The 23,959-nt window shown below is 44.1% G+C and overlaps 1 protein-coding gene across 1 annotated transcript; it reads left to right on the top strand.

The window, feature by feature from the left end:
* Window positions 1–20: 20 nt before the first annotated feature.
* Window positions 21–23,959, top strand: LOC130493570 (zinc finger protein 709-like). Its single transcript, XM_056867392.1, has 9 exons — window positions 21–161; window positions 744–858; window positions 1,333–1,403; window positions 1,627–1,753; window positions 3,446–3,665; window positions 4,011–6,003; window positions 20,607–20,680; window positions 21,085–21,473; window positions 23,799–23,959. Exons 1-9 carry the CDS (start codon window positions 21–23, stop codon window positions 23,957–23,959), a joined length of 3,291 nt encoding a protein of 1,096 aa, XP_056723370.1.

The raw sequence follows: 23,959 nt of genomic DNA, 5'->3' as shown, positions 1-23,959 counted from the left end.
CCCGATAGAAGCGGAAGGAGATGGAAGGGCAGGACCCGGAAGGACCTGGACCTTCCAAGAGAGTAAGGAAAGGTCCCCTGCCCATCCAGGCTTGGAGTGGCATCGAATTCTGGGAGAGAGCTGTGCCAGATATCTGGAATGAGGAGCCCCTCAACTCAGAGGTATATTGCCAACCCTTCCAGCAGTTCCGTTATTGGGAGGCCGATGGGCCCCGAGAGGTTTGCAGCCAGCTCCATTTACTTGGCAAACAATGGCTGAAGCCAGAGAAACACAGCAAGAAGCAAATCCTGGACCTGGTGATCCTGGAGCAGTTCCTGACCATCCTGCCCCAGGAAATGCGGTGCTGGATAAGAGGATGCGGGCCGGAGACCAGTTCCCAAGCAGTGGCCCTGGCCGAAGGTTTCGTCCTGAGTCAGGCAGAGGAGAAGAGGCTGGCAGAAAAGGTGAGGGCTTTTCTTTCCAGGTATTCCAATTCAAGCAACCATATCTGACATTACCCTAAAGTTTTCCCGCCCAGTAGTTGTCCAAGGGTTAATCATCCGAATGGAAGGTTTAGGTTTAACAACCTGATTCAGCAGCCACTTCTTCTAGGGAATTTCTTATCCATCCAGGTAATTCCCCAGGGTTGGAGGAAAACCCTACCTGGTCTGCTGATAGAAAGGTGCAGAATCGGAGTGGGGCAGGATCCATTCCTTGGTGTCTTCCATTCCATCTCTTACCCGTCTCTCTCTCTGCTGTTTCAGAGTTGGGGTCCATCTGTGAAGATGGAAGCTAAGTTCTGTGAGACGGAAAGAGCCCCTTCAGAGGAAGGGCAGTGGGCCCAGTCCCAGGAGTGTGCCCAAGATGCCCTCTCATGCGGTAAGGACTCACTGTGCTGGATGGGATTGAGGCACCCAGTGAATTTGATGGGTAGAGAGTTCTAGTCAGGAAAAAAAGGGAAATGGTCCTCCATGCAACTTTTGGCACTCAGTGTTCACTAATTGTGATGCCAAGAAAAGGGGATTGGACAAATTCATGGAGGCCTTTGGTCTGATCCAGCAGAGATGCTGCCACGTTTTTGATCTCCACCATTCACAGAACAGGTCTCAAGTATCAGAGAAGTCTGAAACGTGTCAGCAGCTTTTTGAGCACCCGGAGAGGCTCATTGGTTCCTTGTGCTTCTCTTCCACCTCTCCCACAACTTTACTACAAAGTGTTACAATTTTTTTTGAGTGTAGATAGGGCACGGTTTCACACCCTTGGAAAAGGGAGGCATGAAGCATGCTTCACACAAGAAAACAAAACAAGAAGTCAAGGATTTCTTCCTTTCTTCCACTTTTCTCTCCCTTGCAGGCAGCGAAGAGACAGTGTTGATCCATTCTCTTTGCGGAAGTGTGGAAACAGCTGCTGCGCTTCCAGACTTGGTAGGTGAGATGACCGGGGGGTGGGGCACTAGGTCCCCCCTCATTTTTCTGGGGTGGTTTTCTCCTACAGTTGTTGTTAAGGGGCCCAGACAAGAGGCTCTGAACGACACTCCTTTTATACACGCCAAGCTCTCCATCTACACCCTCCCAGAACGCCTCCCCTTCCAGAGAGTCGCCTCTGCCTTGCATGATCTCTGACAAAGGAATCTGCTTTTTCTTTCAGTCTCCAGTTACCTTTGAGGAGGTCACTGTGTATTTCACTATGGCAGAGTGGGCCCTGCTGGATCCAAGCCAAAGAGCTCTCTACAAGGAAGTCATGCTGGAGAACTACGGGAGCGTGGCGTTTCTGGGTAAGATGTCAAAGGTGCAAATTGCTGCCATTAGGATTGTGCCATTGGGCTGATGTGTGAATCAAAATCTTAAACAGCAATACCTTGTTTTGAGGCCTGCTTTGTTACCTGATCCCTTTTGGGAGCCTCGAGGTGGTGGGGTGGCAGTGAAAGCAATATTCAGCATGGCTGGGTAGAGTGACCCAAGTGTCCTGGCTGGCCCAGGGGCAACAGAGGCCAGTGTTGTGGCCATTGCCCAAGCCAGATAGGGTGTCCTGGCCTAAGGCCAATGCAGGGCCAATGCAGGGCTGAGAGGCCCTCAGGAAGACTCTGGAAGGGGCACCCATCCTAATTCCTCAGTTGCCAACACACTAGTCCCCCAGATGGGATTATCGTCATCCGCTCTGACTGTCATCTGGAATGCAGCCATCCCCCTTACACTGGTTGGGACTGTGGGCTTTAATCCTGACCCGGTTTCCCTTCTTCCTTGGATTTCTTTTCCTTCCCCATTTAAGAACCATCTCTCTGTGTCTCTCTGTCTCTCTATCTTCTTGCGGAGAGACAGCTTGGTGTATTGGTTAAGAGTGGAATCTGAAGAAAAGGATTTGATTCTCCACTCTTCCACATGAAGCCAGCTGGGTGGTCTTGGGCAGGTCATTGTTCTCTCAGAACTTTCTCAGCCCCACCTACCTCTCAAGATGCCTGTTGTTTAGAGGGTAAAGGAATTTTATTTGTAATCCTCTTTGAGACTCTTTAGGGTAGAGGAAAGCAAGGCCTAAAAGTCTTCTCTTCTTATTCTCTGTATTTAATAATAGCAGAAAAATAATGGAGCTGCACAACAAGTCAAATATAAACAGTGGGGGGAACAATTCTTTGCCACTTTAAGGAGAAATAGTACATATGAGGAGTAGGAGGAGGGAAGGAATAGGCAGACTATAAAAACTGCTCGCCTGGGAGGTCTGGCTGGGACTAAGGTGTGACCAGCAGTTCAGTTGGGGGGAAAAGAAGGTCTGATCAAAGAATTGCACACTTATTAGTGAACAGTGCCTGATGGGTGGCTTGACCTCTTCAGTAGATGCTGATTGGATGTCTTTCTTTATTGCAGAAGCACATGTAGAAGAGACTGTTGGGGGATTCCAGGGGTTCTCTTTGGAAAAAACCAAGAATAATGATTCCAAAGGAAACTTGACAGACAGAGGTGGACCCCAGAAGCAGGAGGGAAGTCACGCAGACAAGAATAGGGATAAGCCCATTCCATACCAAGGAGGGGTTTCGCATGAAATCCCAGTCCAAGAAGAAAGGTTAACCAAAACAAGAAGGAACAAAGGCCTCCATGCTAACCAGACATTCCGCTCCAGGGAAATCGACAATAAAAGTGAGGACTTTGGAAAGACCTTCATTAAGAACATGAGTATTATTTCCAAGATTCAAATTCCCTCAGGAGAGAAACCATATGATTGCGAGGAATCCGAAAAGACCTTCCATCGGCAATCAGCCCTTACTTCCCATCAAAGAATGCACCCAGGTGAGGAGCTGTATCAGTTGTTAGATTGCAAGCCAAGCCTTTCTGATGCAGAAGGCTTTCATGTCCCTTTAAAGTGTATTTTAATGTGCTTTTCAATGTACAGCAGGGAAAAGCCACTGAAATGTTTTGCATGAGGGTGATCTGACCTCCTTCCATGGGTACTAATGGAATCTGTCTTTTCATTCCAGCAGGGAATGATCAGTGGAATGAGCGTGATCGGAACGTGCATCAGCTATTGCCAGATAAAGTGAAGAATGAATATTTGAAAGGAAACTCCGTGAGTCAAGGCAAACTAAAGAGGCAAAAAGAAAGTCACATGGTCAAGAAGAGAGATAAACGCATTCCTGGCCAACAGCAGGATGTCTGTAAACTAGTCCACGTGGTGGAGGCGGCGTGCAAGTGCTTACAGTGTGGAATGAACTTCTCGGATCAAGCCCAATATGAGAACCATTTGCAAATACACAGTGGAAAGAAGACCCATCAATGCATGGAGTGTGGCAAGAGCTTCCTTCACAGAGCAGAGCTCCTTAGACATCAAAGAACACATAAACCTTATATCTGCTCAGACTGTGGCAAGAGTTTCTCAGAGAAATCAGACCTTTTTCAACACCAAAGGATTCATTCAGGAGAAAACCCATTTATCTGCATGGAGAATGGAAGGATGGTCTCTCGTGGAAGAAAGGGTAATGTCCTTTTTCGAAAGCCTAGTGTAATGGGGGTACATAAATGCTTTCCTTGTGGAAATTACTTCAGATACAGATCACACCTCCTTGTGCACCAAAAAGTACATGCAGGAGACAAACCTGAATGCTCAGAGTGTGGAAAGAGATTCAGTCACAGTGGCAGTCTTCAAAGGCATCAAAGAACCCACACAGGGGAGAAACCCTTTGAATGCTCAGAGTGTGGAAAGAGATTCTCACTCAGTGGTTACCTTCGTAAGCACTTAAGAACGCACACAGGGGAGAAACCTTTTGAATGTGCTGAGTGTGGAAAGAAATTCAGTGACAGTGGCCATCTTCAAAGGCATTTAAGAACCCACACAGGGGAGAAACCTTTTGAATGCTCAGAGTGTGGAAAGAGATTTAGGCACAGTGGCAGTCTTCAAAGGCATCTAAGAACCCACACAGGGGAGAAACCTTTTGAATGCTCAGAGTGTGGAAAGAGATTTAGTCACAGTAGCAGTCTTCAAAGGCATCTAAGAACCCACACAGGGGAGAAACCTTTTGAATGCTCAGAGTGTGGAAAGAGATTCAGTGAGAGTGGCCGTCTTCGAAGTCATCTAAGAACCCACACAAGGGAGAAACCGTTTGAATGCCCAGAGTGTGGAAAGAGATTTACTAGCAGTGACAGTCTTCAAAGGCATCTAAGAACCCACCCAGGGAAGAAATCGTTTGAATGTTCAGAGTGTGGAAAGAGATTGTCATGCAGTGGTGGTCTTCGTAAGCACTTAAGAACCCACACAGGGGAGAAACCTTTTGAATGCTCAGAGTGTGGAAAGAGATTCAGTGAGAGTGGCAGTCTTCGAAGCCATCTAAGAACCCACACAGGCGAGAAACCTTTTGAATGCTCAGAGTGTGGAAAGAGATTCAGTGAGAGTTGCAGTCTTCAAAGGCATCTAAGAGCCCACACAGGGGAGAAACCGTTTGAATGCCCAGAGTGTGGAAAGAGATTAAGTGAGAGTTGCAAACTTCAAAGGCATCTAAGAACCCACACAGGGGAGAAACCTTTTGAATGCTCAGAGTGTGGAAAGAGATTTAGTCACAGTGGCCATCTTCAAAGGCATCGAAGAACCCACACAGGGGAGAAACCTTTTGAATGCTCAGAGTGTGGAAAGAGATTCAGTCTAAGTGACACTCTTCAAAGGCATCTAAGAACCCACACAGGGAAGAAACCTTTTGAATGCTCAGAGTGTGGAAAGAGATTAAGTCGCAGTGGCCATCTTCAACAGCATCAAAGAACCCACACAGGGGAGAAACCTTTTGAATGCTCAGAGTGTGGAAAGAGATTTACTAGCAGTGACAGTCTTCAAAGGCATCTAAGAACCCACCCAGGGAAGAAATCTTTTGAATGTTCAGAGTGTGGAAAGAGATTGTCATGCAGTGGTGATCTTCGTAAGCACTTAAGAACCCACACAGGGGAGAAACCTTTTGAATGCTCAGAGTGTGGAAAGAGATTCAGTCAGAGTTGCAATCTTCGAAGTCATCTAAGAACCCACACAGGCGAGAAACCTTTTGAATGCTCAGAGTGTGGAAAGAGATTCAGTGAGAGTTGCAGTCTTCAAAGGCATCTAAGAACCCACACAGGGGAGAAACCTTTTGAATGCTCAGAGTGTGGAAAGAGATTCAGTTGCAGTGGCCATCTTCAACAGCATCAAAGAACCCACACAGGGGAGAAACCTTTTGAATGCTCAGAGTGTGGAAAAAGATTCAGTGAGAGTGGCAGTCTTCAAAATCATTTAAGAACCCACACAGGGGAGAAACCTTTTGTATGCTCAGTGTGTGGAAAGAAATTCAGTCACAGTGGCAGTCTTCGAAGTCATCTAAGAACCCACACAGGTGAGAAACCTTTTGTATGCTCAGTGTGTGGAAAGAAATTCAGTCACAGTGGCAGTCTTCGAAGTCATCTAAGAACCCACACAGGTGAGAAACCTTTTGAATGCTCAGTGTGTGGAAAGAGATTCAGTCACAGTGGCAGTCTTCGAAGTCATCTAAGAACCCACACAGGAGAGAAACCTTTTGAATGCTCAGTGTGTGGAAGGAGATTCTGTGAGAGTGGCAGTCTTCAAAGGCATCTAAGAACCCACACAAAGGAACAACTTTTTTGAATGCTCAGTGTCAGGCCTCTGTCCCCTCCTCAGTTGAGACACTCCTATTTGATCCCCAGTCTTTTCTTAGTTTTTTTGAAGGCCACCCTATTGAAAATGTTAAGTGCAATGCGTGGATCTTTGGGATAGGTTTGAGAGAGTGCGTCCCCCCTTCCATGTCCAGAGCACATTTCCTTCACAGAGGCAGGATGTCACTCAGACTTTTATATAGCTCCCCCCAGCTTCATGGCCTGTGAACACTCATATCTCTATTTCAAGAGAATTTTTAAAAAGGTTTTTTTAAATTATGCAAAATATTACAGAATATGCCAAAATATACAAAATTTGCAAAAAAATAGCTCATTCATCTTAGAAAATATCACAAAAGAAAGCGAAGAAAAGAAAGAAAAAGTGAAATATAAAACAATACAGAAACCGACTTCAACTCTCCTCATACAGAACAGATTATTATATATCTTGTTTCTTTTGTGAATAACACTTTTATCTGTTTTAACTTTAGTTATTATTAACTCTTTTCATCTTAATCTACAACTTAGTATGTTTAGGTTCTAAAACCTAGGGTCATTTTTCTATTCCTTAAATGCTGATTTATATATATTGACCATATCTTCCAGGATTGGCATTGGGGTAGTGCACAAACACCTAGTTTCTTTAAAAGAAACAAAGTCCTCAGGGCCAGATGAATTGTATCCAAGGGTACTTAAAGAACTTGCAAATGTAATTTCTGAGCCACTGTCCATTCTTTTTGAGAATTCTTGGAGAACAGGTGAGGTGCCAGAAGACTGGAGGTGAGCAAATGTTGTCCCCATCTTCAAGAAGGGGAAAAAGGAGGATCCGGGTAACTACAGACCCATCAGCTTGACTTCTATGCTGGCAAATTTTTTCGAACAAATCATCAAACAGTTTATTAAAGGTTATAAGACATAGAGAAGAATAGTACTCAGACAAATTTAACAACACCCCACATGGATACATACAAACAAATAACATGTAGCAAAGTACTTTGGGTCATTCCAAAGGAGAGAGAGAATGCTTTCTCCCTGGGAAGGACAAAGAACTGGGGTTTTGGGTTGGCCTTATATGTGTTAGACCATGAGAAGGGTCCCGATCAGTGCCCCCTCCCTCCAAATTCCTTAGGATATGAGTTTTCTGCAAATCATGACTTAATTGTCGAAGGCTTTCACGGTCAGAGTTCATTGGTTCTTGTAGGTTATCCGGGCTGTGTAACCGTGGTCTTGGAATTTTCTTTCCTGACGTTTCGCCAGCAACTGTGGCAGGCATCTTCAGAGTAGTAACACTGAAGGACAGTGTCTCTCAGTGTCAAGGGTGTAGGAAGAGTAATATATAGTCAGAAAGGGTTGGGTTTGAGCTGAGTATTGTCCTGCAAAAGTATTGTCCTGTAAGTATCAATATAATGTGCTAATATGGTATGTTAATATGGAACCATTGTATCCTGAAGTGATCTGTTAATGTGTGTAATCCAAAGCTAATCTGTATGGCTATTGTTGAATGTTGTCTTTGTCTGGAGGTTTTTCAGGGCAGGAAGCCAAGCCTTATTCATTCTTAAACTCTCCTCTTTTCTGTTAAAGTTGTGCTGATGTTTATGAATTTCAATGGCTTCTCTGTGCAATCTGACAAAATAGTTGGTAGAATTGTCCAGTCTTTCAGTGTCTTGGAATAAGACCCTGTGTCCTGTTTGTGTCAGTCCATGTTCAGCCACTGCTGATTTCTCAGGTTGGCCAAGTCTGCAGTATCTTTCATGTTCTTTTATCCTTGTTTGTATGCTGCCTTTTGTGGTCCCGATGTAAACTTCTCCACAGCTGCAAGGTATACGATATACTCCTGCAGAGGTGAGGGGGTCTCTTTTGTCTTTTGCTGATCGTAGCATTTGTTGTATTTTCTTGGTGGGTTTAAACACTGTTTGTAGGTTATCAGCATCAAAAAATCAGCAAAATCAGTCCGTTAAGACTCAATCCAAAGGATATATTAATCAGTTTTGATGTTGTATCCCTCTTTACCAAGGTTCCAGTAAAAGACACAATCTCATTGATTAACCAGATTTTTCCAGAAGATATAACAGCCTTATTTCACCATTGTTTGACAACAAGTTATTTCCTATGGGATCAAGAATTTTATGAACAGATTGATGGAGTAGCTATGGGAAGTCCACTCAGTCCAGTAATAGCAAACTTTTACATGGAATATTTTGAAAAGACAACATTAGAATCAGCACCTTACAAACCTACAGTCTGGTTCAGGTTCGTAGATGATACATTTACCATTTGGAGCCATGGTGAAGAAAAATTAATGGACTTTCTAAACCATCTTAATAATATCCATCCAAACATTCAGTTTACCATGGAAAAGGAAATTGAGGGTAAACTCCCATTTCTTGATACCCTTGTCATCCGTAAATCAAACCTTCAGTTAGGTCACAAGATCTACCAGAAACCAACTCACACAGATCGCTACTTACACAAAAACTCCAACCACCACCCCCGACAGAAAAGAGGAATAATCAAAACATTAATGGACCGTGCAAGACGGATCTGTGAACCACAGTTTCTCAAGGAAGAAACTAATCATCTAAATCACGCACTGCTAGCAAACGGCTACTCCAAGAATGAAATCAGAAGGGCCATTAAACCAAACAAAAATCAGAAAACTCAAGAAAAACAGTCTCCCATAGGAAAGGTATTCTTGCCATTTATTAAAGGAGTCACTGATAGGATGGAGAAACTTTTGAAAAAACATAACCTACAAACAGTGTTTAAACCCACCAAGAAAATACAACAAATGCTACGATCAGCAAAAGACAAAAGAGACCCCCTCACCTCTGCAGGAGTATATCGTATACCTTGCAGCTGTGGAGAAGTTTACATCGGGACCACAAAAGGCAGCATACAAACAAGGATAAAAGAACATGAAAGATACTGCAGACTTGGCCAACCTGAGAAATCAGCAGTGGCTGAACATGGACTGACACAAACAGGACACAGGGTCTTATTCCAAGACACTGAAAGACTGGACAATTCTACCAACTATTTTGTCAGATTGCACAGAGAAGCCATTGAAATTCATAAACATCAGCACAACTTTAACAGAAAAGAGGAGAGTTTAAGAATGAATAAGGCTTGGCTTCCTGCCCTGAAAAACCTCCAGACAAAGACAACATTCAACAATAGCCATACAGATTAGCTTTGGATTACACACATTAACAGATCACTTCAGGATACAATGGTTCCATATTAACATACCATACCCTCATTAGCACATTATCTTGATACTTACAGGACAATACTTTTGCAGGACAATACTCAGCTCAAACCCAACCCCTTTCTGACTATATATTACTCTTCCTACACCCTTGACACTGAGAGACACTGTCCTTCAGTGTTACTACTCTGAAGATGCCTGCCACAGTTGCTGGCGAAACGTCAGGAAAGAAAATTCCAAGACCACGGTTACACAGCCCGGATAACCTACAAGAACCATGACTTAATTGTTTAGAAATATCTTGTTCCATAATAATTCTTTCAATGTTCGTTTTGATATCTGATTGTTTTTGTCCATCAGTAAGTGTTCTAATGTTCCAAAAACAACTTCTCCCTTAGTGAACAGATAATTTGTTGTCTGTTTTAATAACCTTGCATAAATTTTGGGGCATCTGATGTGCTTTGGGTGATTAACTGCGAGTAATGCAATTTCTTATGACCTTTTAGGTCATAGTTCTGCTTGGGGCTGATGTCAGCTATAAGGGCTGCTTTTAAAGGGTCAGGTATTATTATTATTAATGGTAAGGTAAGCATGTGGTCATTTCTAACCCAAACTCATTTAATAATATAAATTAATAAAATATTTAATATGAACTAATTTTCAATACTGAAAATTCTCACGACAGGTAGATCTCTAATTGGTTGACAGATCGCACCCAGAGTGCTTGTTAATGGTTCCTCATCTACTTGGAGAGGAGTGACTAGTGGAGTGCCTCCGGGATCTTTCCTGGGCCCTGTGTTGTTCAACATCTTTATAAATGATTTGGATGAAAGGATAGAGGTGATGCTTATTAAATTTGCAGATGCTACTAAATTGGGAGGGGTAGTAAATAAGGTAGAAGACAGAGCCAGGATACAAGATGATCTTGATAGGCTGGAGAATTGGACTAAAACTAATAAAATGCACTTCAACAAAAATAAATGTAAAGTTCTACATTTAGGTAGGAAAAATCAAATGCATAATTACAGTATGGGAGAGACTTGTCTCAGCAATTGTGTGTGCGAAAAGGATCTTTGGGTCTTAGTAGACTAAACCCTGAACGTGAGTCAGCAGTGTGATGTGGTAGCTTAAAAGGCAAATGCGATCTTTGGCTGTATCAACAGAAGTATAGTGTCCAGATCACACAAAGTGATTGCTTTGCTCTGGTTAGACCTCACCTAGAGTATTGTGTTCAGTTTTGGGCCCCACAATTTAAGAAGGCTGTAGACAAGCTGGAACGTGTCCAGAGGAGAGCAAGAAAGATGGTGAGGGGTCTGGAGACCAAGTCCTATGAGGAAAGGTTGAAGGAGCTGGGTATGTTTAGCCTGAAGAGGAGAAGATTGAGAGGGGATATGATAACCATCTTTAACTATTTGAAGGTTTTACAGGCTTTGACATATTGGAATAGATTGGACATATGTAGGTTATATAAAGGTACATGGACAGTAGTTTCCTACTTAACTCATATTCAAAACTATTCAAGGACTTTTTCCCTCTCTTGTCGAAACTAGTTGGCAAGGTTATAGCAAGGGTAGAGATGCAAGTCTGTCAGATCAGTTAGACAGGTAACAGATCAAGTAGATCTGTAATGATGTAATAGTCTGGAAAGTCCCTGGATAGCCTGAGGGATCTGGCCAGTACCGGTTTGGGCCAAATGGCTGATGCAATGTACTCGCAACAGGTGAATGACTAAGCTGGTGCCTGAGATGGCATATTGTATATAATGGAGTGGAAATGAAGCTCATGTGTCGGAATGCTATGAGCATAAGAGAGCAAGAGGAGTTGTATTATATCTTTGTACTGTAAAATAAACGAGCACTGCTATGCTAGTAGCAAGGAGTTCTGGTGGTGTTTTCCTGGACAACCTGCATAATCCGTTGGTTCCCTCGTCAGGGTTTTGTGCCCAGATCCGCTACGCTGCGCAGGTTACGTGTGGTAAAGCATTGCAGAGTCCAGGAGTCCAGAGAGCTACTGAAGCAGCCAAAGATTGTGTGAGTTATGGCTCAGTCTCTGATCCCCATTGAGAAACTTACCTCGGATAACTACCACGTATGGTCAGTGAGGCTAGAGCAATGTCTTAAACGGGAAGGCCAGTGGGATGCTGTGGAGCGAGATGCTGTTACTGTAGCTTAGATAGCCTTGGATATAAAGGCACTGGCTAATATAACTTTGTCTGTGGCAGACAGCCAGCTTGTTTATGTTGCTGGAAAAGGGAACGCAAAAGCAGCGTGAGTCGCTGAAGGCCGTTTATCTTCGCGACTCGGCCAGGACTATTTTGGCCTTAATGAGACGTCTTTATAGGTGTCATAAATCATCTCACACGCCGGCAGCAGACCACCTTAAAACTCTATCTGAGGTATTCAGGCAGCTGGAACTAAGGGGAAAGAAGTTTTCTGCGGAGGACCGGGTGTATATTTTGCTGAGTTCCCTGGATGAGAGCTTTGATGTGCTGATAATGACGCTGGAATGTATGGCAGCTGCACAGCTCATGTTTGAGTATGTGACGGGACGTAGAGGATGAAGGACGGCGGCAAGAAGGACGGTATCAGATGACCTCAGCCCAGGTGTTTATGCCCCATTCCGATGTCAGAGCAGCGTTACATTTGTCGTGGATGACCACAGCCAACCAGCATGATAAACAACCCAGGCAGAGAGGTTAGGTGCAGCCTACACCGATGGCAGCAGCCCAGGCGAAAGCTCACCCTAGGAGAGGTATGGCTTTCTCAAGCAAGAGGAGGAAGAATGTGTGTTATTTGTGAGGAAGTGCTACAACTGTGGCTCCAGGTAGCACCTAAGAAGAAACTGCCCACAGCTGAACAAGAAGCAGCAGCAACGACAGCAGCCTGTGAAGGACTAACACACATCTGTTGTACTGGCAGAAGCCGGGAGTTAAGACTTATGGCTCTTGGACAGTGGAGCTAGTAAGAATTTGTGAAGAAGGCTTCTATGCTGGTTAGTAAAAAGCAGTCTGCCAGGACACATGAGTCTGACAGATGGGAAACACCTCAAGGTACAGTGGGAGGAAGATTTGTTTTTCCCTGAGTTAAATCACACATTTAATGATGTATTGTGCGTACCCTCTCTGGAAAACAACCTGTTAAGTGTTTCAGCCCTGGCAAAAGTGGGGTTTTCAGTAAAGTTTGAGGGATATGCCTGCCAGATAAGCAAAGAAGGAGCGGTAATGGTTAGAGGGCACTTAAAAAAGGATGTTTATGTGGTGCAAAGAGGAGCAGGGAAAGCCTCTACTATAATGGAAACCTTGAATATAAACCCCCACAATGATTGTGTGCACCTTTGGCATAGGCGCATGGATCATGCATCCTTCTCTATCATACAAAAGACTCTAAATATGCTGGGGAAGGAGGATGCAAAACTAAACAAATGTAATTCCTTTTTGGATTGCACTGTCTGCAAATCTGTAAAGAGCAGAAAATGCCCAGTGGCAAAGGTTAGCCAAAGAGTGACAAGCAGACCTTTACAACTTGTCCATTTAGATCTCCGTGGCCCTTCCCAGAGATTGCATCAAAGAACAGATATTTTTTATGCATAATTTATGAGTATACACATTTTGGCTGGGTGTATCTGCTGAAGCAGAAAAGTGAGGCTTGCCAAACCATCAAGTATTGGATCAATAAGGTGGAGAGGCAGTTAAACCTCAAAGTGGCAAGTATTCAGGCTGACGGGGGGGGGATTTCTCTCTCATGCTTTGACCCAGGGGCTGGAGGGTAAGGGGATTGAGCAAAGACTGGCTAACCCCTGTACACCACAGGAGACTGAGAAGGATTGGTTATTTACAATCTATGCTACAGGCTTTGCTGGAGGATGCAAACTTGACAACCAGATTCTGGGGAAAAGGGATCAAGGTTGCCTGTTACTTAATCAATAGACTGTGGACCTCTAGCATTAATGAAATTCCCTACAGAGTGTTGTACAAAAGGAATCCCTCTTTAAAGCATTTGAGGGTTTTTGGTACAAAAGCATGGGTGAATATACCATTGAAACACAGAAGAAAGGGAGGGAAAAGGTCCAAACCGCTGGTATTTCTGGGTTATCAGAATGCAGCTAAATCATGCCGCTTTGCAGATAACCAAGACAAGGTGAGGAGCCCCGTGGCGCAGAGTGTTAAGCTGCAGTACTGCAGTCAAAAGCTCTGCTCACGACCTGAGTTCGATCCCAACGGAAGTTGGTTTCAGGTAGCCGGCTCAAGGTTGACTCAGCCTTCCATCCTTCCGAGGTCGGTCAAATGAGTACCCAGCTTGCTGGGGGTAAAGGGAAGATGACTGGGGAAGGCACTGGCAAACCACCCCGCAAACAAAGTCTGCCTAGAAAACGTCGGGATGTGACGTCACCCCATGGGTCAGGAATGACCCGGTGCTTGCACAGGGGACCTTTACCTTTACCTTTAAGACAAGGTGACAATAAACAGGTCTGCAAGTTTCGGTGAATCAGTTAATTGGCCAAGGTTACATGGCACTGATAAGGCACCTGGAATGATTTCATTGCCCGTGAGTGAACAGCCAGAGGCCAGGGACAAAAGTATTTCCCCTGAGAGGGCCCCTAGCAGGGAGGCTGTGAAACTGAGATTTCAGAAGGAGAAGAGTCTAAAGAACCGGCAGTCAGGATTTCCAGCCGGAGCACAAAGGGCATAGCACCAAAAAGATATGGCTTTGATTACTGTGAATGTGTCAATAATGTATCTGTAATTGAACCAGTCAACTACAAGCAGGTACTTTCTCTTGGAGATAAAGGGATTTATGGCTGGAAGCCATGAGAGTTGAGATGTCTGCTCTAAAGGAGCATAATGTCATAACTCCAGCATTTCTACTTAAGGATCAACCGGTGATTGGTTGCAGATGGGTATACAAACTAAAACAGCTAGCTGATGGCACAATGCAGAGGAAAGCCAGATTGATATGTAAAGGGTTTGCCCAGCGCAAATATGTTAATTATGATGAAACCTTTTCTCAATCTGCCAGAGAGTGGCATAAATGCTTAATTGAAGCAGTACAGCAATTAGGCTTCAAACAAAGTGTGGCTGACTCTTGTTTGTTTTCAAGATGTTCAGGTCAGAAGGAGTCCTACATTTTAGTGTACGTGGATGATCTTTGCGTGATAACAAATGATGTGAGTGACCAAGAACAATTTCAGAGACAGCTGGGAGAACGCTTTAAACTGAAGTGTTTGGGGCAGATAAGAAATTATCAGGGAGTGCAAATAGAGACAATAAGGGTATGTTTTCCTTGTCTCAACCAGATAAAATAAAGCAGCTACTGGAAAGGTTTAACATGGTTGATGCTAAAGCTGCTGACATCCCAATGGTCACAGGTTATTTATGTGATGAGTCTGAGAACCAGGAAGAGTGCGACAAATCTCTGTGTCAGTCTCTGATGGGAAGTTTGTTGTATCTTGCCTGTTGGACAAGACCAGACATATATCAGGCTGTGCACTGCCTGAGTAAGAAAAACATGTCACCCAAATAAAATGATTGAAAGCTTGTGCTCAGGTACCTGAAGGGATCTGTGCATAGAAAGCTATGCCTGGAAGCAGATAATGGGGAGCTGACTGCCTATGCAGATGCATCTTGGGCAGATCAGGGAAGCACCAAATCTACCACTGGTTATGTGTTGTATCTTGGCAAGGCACCCATACACTGGAAATCATTAAAACAATCATTTGTAGCCATGAGTTCTTGTGAGGCTGAGTATAGTGCTGTCAGTGAGTGTATTACCCAGGTGGAATGGTTTGTACATCTCCTGAATGAACTCAATGTGGCTGTGACTTTACCAGTAAAAGTATATACTGACAACCAGGCAGCAAGGCAGCTTGCCACTGAACAATGTTTCAAAGGGAAGAGCAAGCATATCAGGATAAGATATCAACATGTAACTGATGCTGTAAATAAAAATCAAGTATGTATTGTGAAAAGTACAAGTGCTGGTAATGTGGCTGATCTGTTTACTAAAATTGTTGATTGTAACAGGTTCATGCATCTGACTAAACTAATCTGGATAGCCTGAGGGATCTGGCCAGTACCGGTTTGGCCCAGATGGCTGATGCAATGTACTAGCAACAGGTGAATGACTAAGCATCTACGTGATTGGTGCCTGAGACAGCATATTGTATATAATGGAGTGGAAATGAAGCTCATGTGTCGGGATGCTATGAGTGTAAGAGTGTAAGAGGAGTTGTATTATATCTTTGCACTGTAAAATAAACGAGCACTGCTTTTCTAGTAGCAAGGAGTTCTGGTGGTGTTTTCCTGGACAACCTGCATAATCCGCTGGCTCCCGCGTCAAGAAAGAATGCCTTCATTCCAAATTTAACCTTGAGCACATTCCTATTGTTAAAATGCTTAGAAATTTAGCCGTCAGGAAAGCCTCGGTAACTACTGGTTATTGGCTACAGATGTAATATTTTCACGCCTAAATGTTGTCTGTCAAAGATAGGACATTTTGGAGGACTTTCATTCATAGGGTCGCCATGAGTCGGAAGTGACTTGACGGCACTTAACACACACACAAATGTCTGTTTTAGCTTCAAGGTCAAGTATGACCACATTTCGGTATGCTTGTCAATCAGAAGGTTATATCTCATTTTACAGTACAGTGAAAAGTGTCTCATTGAGAACAATGCAATGATACTGGTGTTATAAACTATAAGTATTAAATATAGTTTAATAAACCCAATACATAAACAAAGCTAGTATATCAACAGTGCTATGTAAGATATGTAATTTAATCTTTTCTTAAGTTTCTTATTGTGTGTTTAAGAGAAGAAACATGGTAAAGCATGCTTATAGAAATGCTATGTCTTTTGTATAAAGATGAATGATCCCAAGATTAGAATCTCTACAAATATATGATGCTAAGGTTACAATTTATGATTATTTGATGTTGATATTAGACTGTTAAAGTCTGTTAATGCTAATAGTGGATGGCTTCAAGTCAGCCACAGACTTCCTTGGCTGGAAAAGGAAGGCCTTCTATGGAAATGCTACAGGAAGCCTCAACTAGTTAGCTGAAGGATAGCAGTAACCTCGAGTACTAAAACTCCATGGATACTGACTACTTCAAAGATGGGGAGAATAGCAAGATCCTCTGCTCTCCTATTATTTAATTAATATTGGAGACATATATATATATATGAGTGCAGAAAGGCTAGAAAGTTAGATCTCTCGAAGTCTGGACTGAGAGGGTCTCAGAAGAGATTGGCTTTTGGTATGTATGAACAACTTACTTTATGTTATTCTAGATAGTGTGAATCAGATTCTTTTAACTAAATCAGACTTCTTTAACTTATGTTCTAAATTTGGGGTTTTAGGATTACTTAGTATCTAGAACTGGCTTGTATTCTTGTATGTACTTTTAAGACTTTATAATACATACATATACACATATATTACATTGAAGTTATACAATAAAAAGACTTACTTTTGTAAGTAAATTAAGTTGTGTCCTGCTTATTAGGTGACTACCGTATATACCCATGTATAAGCCGACCCGCATATAAGCCGAGGTGCCTAATTTCTCCCCAAAAATGGGGAAAAATTAGGCACCCACGTATAAGCCGAGGGTCGGCTTATAACCCCTCCCCCCCCGCAGGCTTACCTGACAGGGCTCCGGTCGAAGGCGGTGGCGGTGGCGGCGGGCCCCCCGCAGGAGGCTTCCAGGGCGGGGGGAGCCAGGCGCGCTCGGCAGCCGGCTCCCCCCGGCCCTTCCAGGGCGGGGGGGGGAGCCAGGCGCGCTCAGCGGCCGGCTTCCCCCGGCCCTTCCAGGGCGGGGGGGGGAGCCAGGCGTGCTCGGCGGCCGGCTTCCCCCGGCCCTTCCAGGGCGGGGGGGGGGAGCCAGGCGCGCTCGGCGGCCGGCTTCCCCCGGCCCTTCCAGGGGGGGGGGGGAGCCAGGCGCACTCGGCGGCCGGCTTCCCCCAGCCCTTCCAGGGGGGGGGGGAGCCAGGCGTGTTCGGCGGCGGCGGCCACGCGGCTTTGCAGCGGCCGCAGGAGGCCCTCACAGGGCGCTCCTGGCCAGGGGAAGCCGCATGGGCCCGGCAGCGGTGGCGATGGCGGCGGCAGTAAGTTGCTCCCTCCCTCCTCCCCTCCCCTACCGTATTGACCCGCGTATAAGCCGAGGCCGGCTTTTTCAGCCCTTTTTTTGGGCTGAAAAACTCAGCTTATACGTGAGTATATACGGTAATTGAATAAGATAACATACCACTTCACAGAAAGGGGTCAATTCTTAAGAGCATAGTCACTGAAAGGCACTGACCTGCTTCAATGGGGTGTCATATAGAGCAGAACGTCTTAATGTGTGGGTGAATTTTGGGGTCGTTCCCCCACTTATGGGGAATGCCCCCCCAACTTATGGGAAATGGGATTCCTTTGGAGCAGGAGGAGGTGGTGGGAATACAGTGAGGCCTCCTTTGGCAAATGGAGGTGGGTTGGGTGGAAGTGTTACACAACATAGGATTTCTGTGGGGCCAGCAAGGCATGCTGGCCCCCCAATCTTGGATTCAAAGTGTGAAGGTGTGGCTTCTCATCTGAACTCTTCCACTTGTTTTGCGGCTGATTGGTCTGTTGCTGGCTTAAAGGTGAGCTTTGGCTGGGTGGAAAGAAATTTTTTTATATATATACTTTTAAGAAATCAGAAGGAGATTGAGACTGGGAAGGGCAGCCATGAAGGAGCTAGGAATTATTTTGAAGTGTAAGGATGTGTCACTGGCCACCAAGACTAGATTAATTCATGCCATCGTATTCCCTATTACTATGTATGGGTGTGAAAGCTGTACAGTGAAGAAAGCTGAGAGGAAGAAAATAGATTCCTTTGAAATGTGGTGTTGGAGGAGTGTGTTACGGATTCCGTGGACTGCCCAAAAAACAAACCAGTGGGTCATAGATCAAATCAAGCCTGAACTGACCCTAGTAGCTAAAATGGCTAAATTGAGGCTATCGTATTTTGGTCACGTCATGAGACGACAAGAGTCACTGGAAAAGTCAGTCATGCTAGGAAAAGTTGGGCAAGACATGTAGACATGTAGACAAATCAAATTAAGGGTAGGTGAACATAGGTCACATATCAGGAATCGCGTGGTCGAGGCACCTCTAGTTTCACACTACCAAGCCTTGCACCATTTGGATACAGAAATACAATTCTTTGTAATTTGGCAATACAAATCTAAACCATTTACCAAACAAAATATAGATAAAATCCTTTCTCAGCAGGAATCACACTTCATCTTCTGAATACCATATCCCCCCATGGTTTGAATTCTGCCTCTGATTACACATGTTTTCTGTAAAATTGGAAATATGTACTAAATTTCAAAACGTGTAATATGTAACCTTTGATGTAAATACCTTGTGATATTGTATTTTTAATTATCATTTATGTATAGTCATTATATAGTCTTCTTTTTTATGCCTTATGCTATAATGATGGTTGAAATCTATATGTATAATTCTTGATGCTCCTTTAAGATTGTCTCTTGTAAATGCGCCTGCACTGCACCTGCAGGCAATTAGTGCACATAAAGGTTAGGAATTGCACTATCATAGTAAGATCGCTAGAAGCCATCCTCTGATCTGTAAGCTACATGCTCTTCAGCATCTGGTATGTAATACCTCTTTTTTGTTCTTATATTAATTTAGATTAGAAATATTTGGATTATTCAAATCCCATTGTATTTTATTTTAGAGATAGTCATCTCTCGCTACTTCTAACTTCCCTGATGGACAAAGCCACGGTGAAATGGGTCTTACCAGTCTCCCATCTCGGGATGAAGTAAATTATTTTACAACTGCGGCTCATATAGATGAACATTGTTTCATTGTTTGCGCTGACACACAGTCCGGTGTTTCGCACCATGGAATTCCAGTCCGGGTTTTCCACTTACCTTTTGGAGCTTGCTTTTTCTCTGTTACTGGAGCCGCTTCGCCATTCGGTGCAACATTCTGTTAAATTCTGTTTAAATCTTACAGACCTTCAGGATCTTTTCTGTACATTGTTACATATTGTATGGGATTGTACTTATATCATTATATAAGTTGTGTGCCATCAGTGCTAATGATAATGTGCTAATGAGGGTGTGGTATGTTAATATGGAACCATTGTATCCTGAAGTGATCTGTTAATGTGTGAAATCCAAAGCTTTCACACATTATTTCACACATTAACAGATTTCACACATTAACAGATCACTTCAGGATCTTCCTATACACTTGACACTGAGAGACACTGTCCTTCAGTGTTCCTCCTCTGAAGATGCCTGCCACAGCTGCTGGCGAAACGTCAGGAAAGAAAATACCAAGACCACGGTTACACAGCCCGGATAACCTACAAGAACCAATGAACTCTGACCGTGAAAGCCTTCGACAATATTTCTTAATAAAGCTTTTGCAGCTTTTTTTTAAGGCTGTGGTTTTTTGAGTTTGCTGACCTAAGCTCAGTCCCTCTACAACAAGTCCTGGGGTCCAGGAGAGGGCTTCAGGCTTGACACCATGGATCTTTCTTTCCTTTTCAGTTTTAAAAGGAAAGACCTCTTGAGGAGAGAATGCTAGGTAAATAGTGGTTAGTGTGGAGAAGAGTGGTTAGTGTGGAGAAGAGGTCAGCATCACAAGCCATTTGTGCATTCAGTGGTGTTCATAGCTGTCAGCAGAATCACTAGAGGTATGGTCCTTAATTTGCAAGGTCAATATTGATGGGCAAATCAGGCCTTACTGGAGACTTAGACCATTTATGCATGGTCAATTTTGCTGCTCACTCAAAGCTCTTTTTAAAAATGCGACTTTAAAAATGCCTATTCTCGGTCCAGGCACAAAAGGAGAAATCCCACCCACCCCCCACTCACCTGCTCCTTCTTTCGTTTGCATAGCCCTTAGCATGTGCATAGCTAACGCACTGCTGTTATTTTGCATAATTCCCTCTGGTTATTCTTCGCAGCAGCGGCGGAGCAAACACAAAAGGTTGCATTAAATGGGCTATTTTGTAATGTGAAGCGGGTAAGCGCTGGCTTTGCAGTCACTTCCGGAATGAGGGTTCAGCGTGTAAAATAAAATAAAAATATGCGGGGCAATTCAGCCTGGAATTACCAGGCTGCTAATTACCATGCAAAAATGGCCTTAGAGTGCTGAACTGTAGGCCTTTTAACTTTTCCCCCAGAACCCACTGCATTCTCCTAGGATTTCACAGCAGACAAGCAGATGGATTCTAACACAAGGCTCATTATGGTGGATATGAATGAGATGTACATGATGCTGAACTCACTCTTTTTCTTTCCAGATGCAAGACGTTGCACCAAGTGCCCAGAAGATCATCACCCCAACAAATACAAGACTCAATGCATTCCCAAAGAAGTTAGTTTCCTATCTTTTGAGGAACCTTTGGGGATTTTCCTTGTTTTCTTGGTCCTGTTCTTGTCCATTGTCACACTTCTAATTTTAGGAATCTTCGTTAAATACAGGGGTACTCCCATCATCAAAGCCAACAACCAAGATCTCACCTACACTCTACTCACCTCCCTCCTTCTTTCCTTTCTGTCCTCCCTTCAATTTATTGGCCAGCCAAGGGAGGTGACCTGCCTTCTTTGCCAAACCACCTTCAGCACCATCTTCTCAGTTGCTATTTCTTCTGTTTTGGCTAAAACATTCACTGTGGTGGTGGCTTTCATGGCCACCAAGCCAGGAAACAGGGTGAGGAGATGGCTGAGGAAGAGTCTGGCAAACTTTATTGTCATTTTGTGTTCCACTGTTCAAATTAGCTTCTGTGCTATCTGGCTGGGCATCACTCCCCCTTTCCCAGAGTCTGACATGTACTCCCATCAAGGCCAGATCACACTGCAGTGCAATGAAGGGTCTGTTGCTATGTTTTATGGTGCCCTGTGCTACCTGAGCTTCCTGGCTGCCATCTCCTTCACAGTGGCTTTCCTATCTAGGAAGCTTCCTGGGGCCTTCAATGAAGCCAAGCTGATCACCTTCAGCATGTTGGTGTTCTGCAGTGTGTGGGTGTCCTTTGTTCCTGCCTACCTGAGCATGAAGGGGAAATACATGGTTGCTGTACAGGTCTTCTCCATCTTGGCCTCCAGTGCCGGGCTGTTGGGTTGCATCTTCCTCCCCAAGTGTTACATCATTATTGTTGAAGGCTTTCACGGTCAGAGTTCATTGGTTCTCGTAGGTTATCCGGGCTGTGTAACCGTGGTCTTGGTATTTTCTTTCCTGACGTTTCGCCAGCAGCTGTTGCTGGCGAAACGTCAGGAAAGAAAATACCAATACCATGGTTACACAACCCGGATAACCTACGAGAACCAATGTTACATCATTGTAATGAGACCTGATCTCAATATCAAGGGCCATCTCATGATGAAAAAAAAAGATGCAATTTGATTGTCAATACAGTTATTTTCTTCAACACTATGGCAGTAAACTTGCCCTAAAAGTGAAATCCCTGATATGGTACTGAAAAAAGTCTCATGGCATACATCATGACAGACACTAGTCTAGAAACATGAACGCCCACACATACCAGCCTAACAATGGCCACAGCTAATTTCCTTAGTGTTATTTTTGGATCTCAACCTTCTTCCCGATTGATTTATGTTAATATGTCCTTCCTGTGTCATATACAACAGCTATTCTCACATAGCCTTGTGAGTTTGATGGTGGGGCAATTGGGAAAAATTCACTTCTATATCTTTTTTTTTTTTTTTTTAAATTAAAGCATTTTTAAGCCAATTAGGTTTTTGGCTAATTCAGCCTTCTGCTTTCCCCAGGCTTTTCTGTATTGGAATGTTTTGGGGGGAAGCTCCTGTGGGGAAATATTTAGAGGTAGAGTTCCAAATTTTCAAGGTAGATGCAAGGGACTCTCCTTGCATGAATCTTGAAGTTTGGTAAAGTTTGGATCAGGGGGTCCGATTCTTTGGACCCCTGAAGGGGTCTCCCCTTCTCCATAGAAAAGCTTTGTGAACTTCACCATGCTTTTCTGTGGAGAAGGGGGTGACCCCTTCTGCATCCCAAAAAGTCAGACCCCCTGACTCAAACTTTCCAAACTCTGGAGTTCATGCAAGGGGTGTCCCTTACAGATATCCTGAAAATTTGATAACTCTACCTCTAAAAATGCCCCCCAAAGAGATTTGAAATGGACCTGATTATTTGGGGAAAACCTTTAAAAAAAGCCAGAATACCCCTTTACAGCAATAGGTATTCGGCTCATTTCAGGTCCCCCCAATATATATATATTTATGTGTGTGTGTGTGTGTGTGTGTATTGCACAGCCTTAATTACAACTAAACATCAAGACGTCTAAAGTAATGGGATTTACAGTACTTCAAGGTTGACAATGAAGGAACTGAAATATTGAAATATTGAAACCCAGCAGAATGATAGGTTCTTAGATAGAAATGTTTGTATTGGCTAGCCCTTTAAGACTTAGAATCTTGGGAAATGTAGTCTTGACCAACACTAGGCCATGTGTGTCTGAGCTGAACACTGATTGGCTATCAGAGCTGCTTCTTTCCACAGTCCCCTCTGGCCCGGGTAAAATTCAAATCCTTTGTTTTACTGTGACCAGGGCAGAGGAGAAAAGAGGCTCCCGTATTCATCTGTTATTTCACGGACTCTAGACATGTTCTGCATCTACCTCTCCTGATCAGCGATGTGTGAGTTGAGAGATTAATCCTTATGCATTTGTGTGAAAAAACAGTGACTATTAAGAGCCTATAGATACTTTGGATATATAGATTTTATAAACTTGCATGCCTTCTCTGCAAACTGCTTCATCCCATGCAAGAGGCTTGGATTTTAAAAGGACATTTTCCTGTGTGCTCAAAGCTGGCTCAAGCTGCATATGAATCGCAAGGAGATGGCCTATTTTGCATTTGTATATGTCTCCAGCTTACTCTCTGCAACTAGCTGTTGAGAAACTGCCTTCCAACTAGCTGAAGAAAAGGCGAGGCAAAACATCTCCCTGCAGTTTGAACATTTGGAAAGGTTTTTAGTCTGCATGCTTCTGAATTGCAATGTCTACAGCATTCAGCTCACTTTCCCTCTAAGCCACCCCCTGGCCTCTAACCTAGCCCATGAAAGCCATTAAAGCAGGAAGTCTCTAGCTCCCTGACAGCAAAGCAAGCCACGGTCACTGGACCATGACGATACAGCTCAGATAGCTAGCGAGGTCCAAGCACCAGACGGCTACCCCTTTGCAAATTAGGAAAAGCTCCCTGTTGTAAGTTGGATTCTAAGAGGCCAAAAGAGAACCAGGGAGTGAGGAACCAGGATCCTAACACCAGCATAGAAGGAAAGCTTAGGATCATCGCCACCTAGTGCCAGTCAAGAGCAACTGCGGCCCGGCAACCCCCTCACCCCAAGCAGACCAGGACCGCCACCCACTGGACGACAATAGTACTGCACCCCGGTGAGGACAGCCCCACCTGGTGGACAGGAACAGCGTTACACCTTCCAATGTCCACCAACGTTTCAGCCATGGGAGATCAGCCTAGTGACGGCGCACTCCACTCGGCACCTGAAAGCCTGAACGTGGCTCCAGATGGAGCGGGCAGCAATCTGTCCACCTCTGCAGCAAGCAGCAAATCAAGTGCACGGAACGACCTCAGTGCATCGGGTGCCAACGCTCACAACTAA

The sequence above is a fragment of the Euleptes europaea genome, chromosome 1 (genome assembly GCF_029931775.1).
Source record: "Euleptes europaea isolate rEulEur1 chromosome 1, rEulEur1.hap1, whole genome shotgun sequence".
Lineage (NCBI taxonomy): Eukaryota > Metazoa > Chordata > Lepidosauria > Squamata > Sphaerodactylidae > Euleptes > Euleptes europaea.
This window is presented reverse-complemented; position numbering and strand designations above follow the sequence as displayed.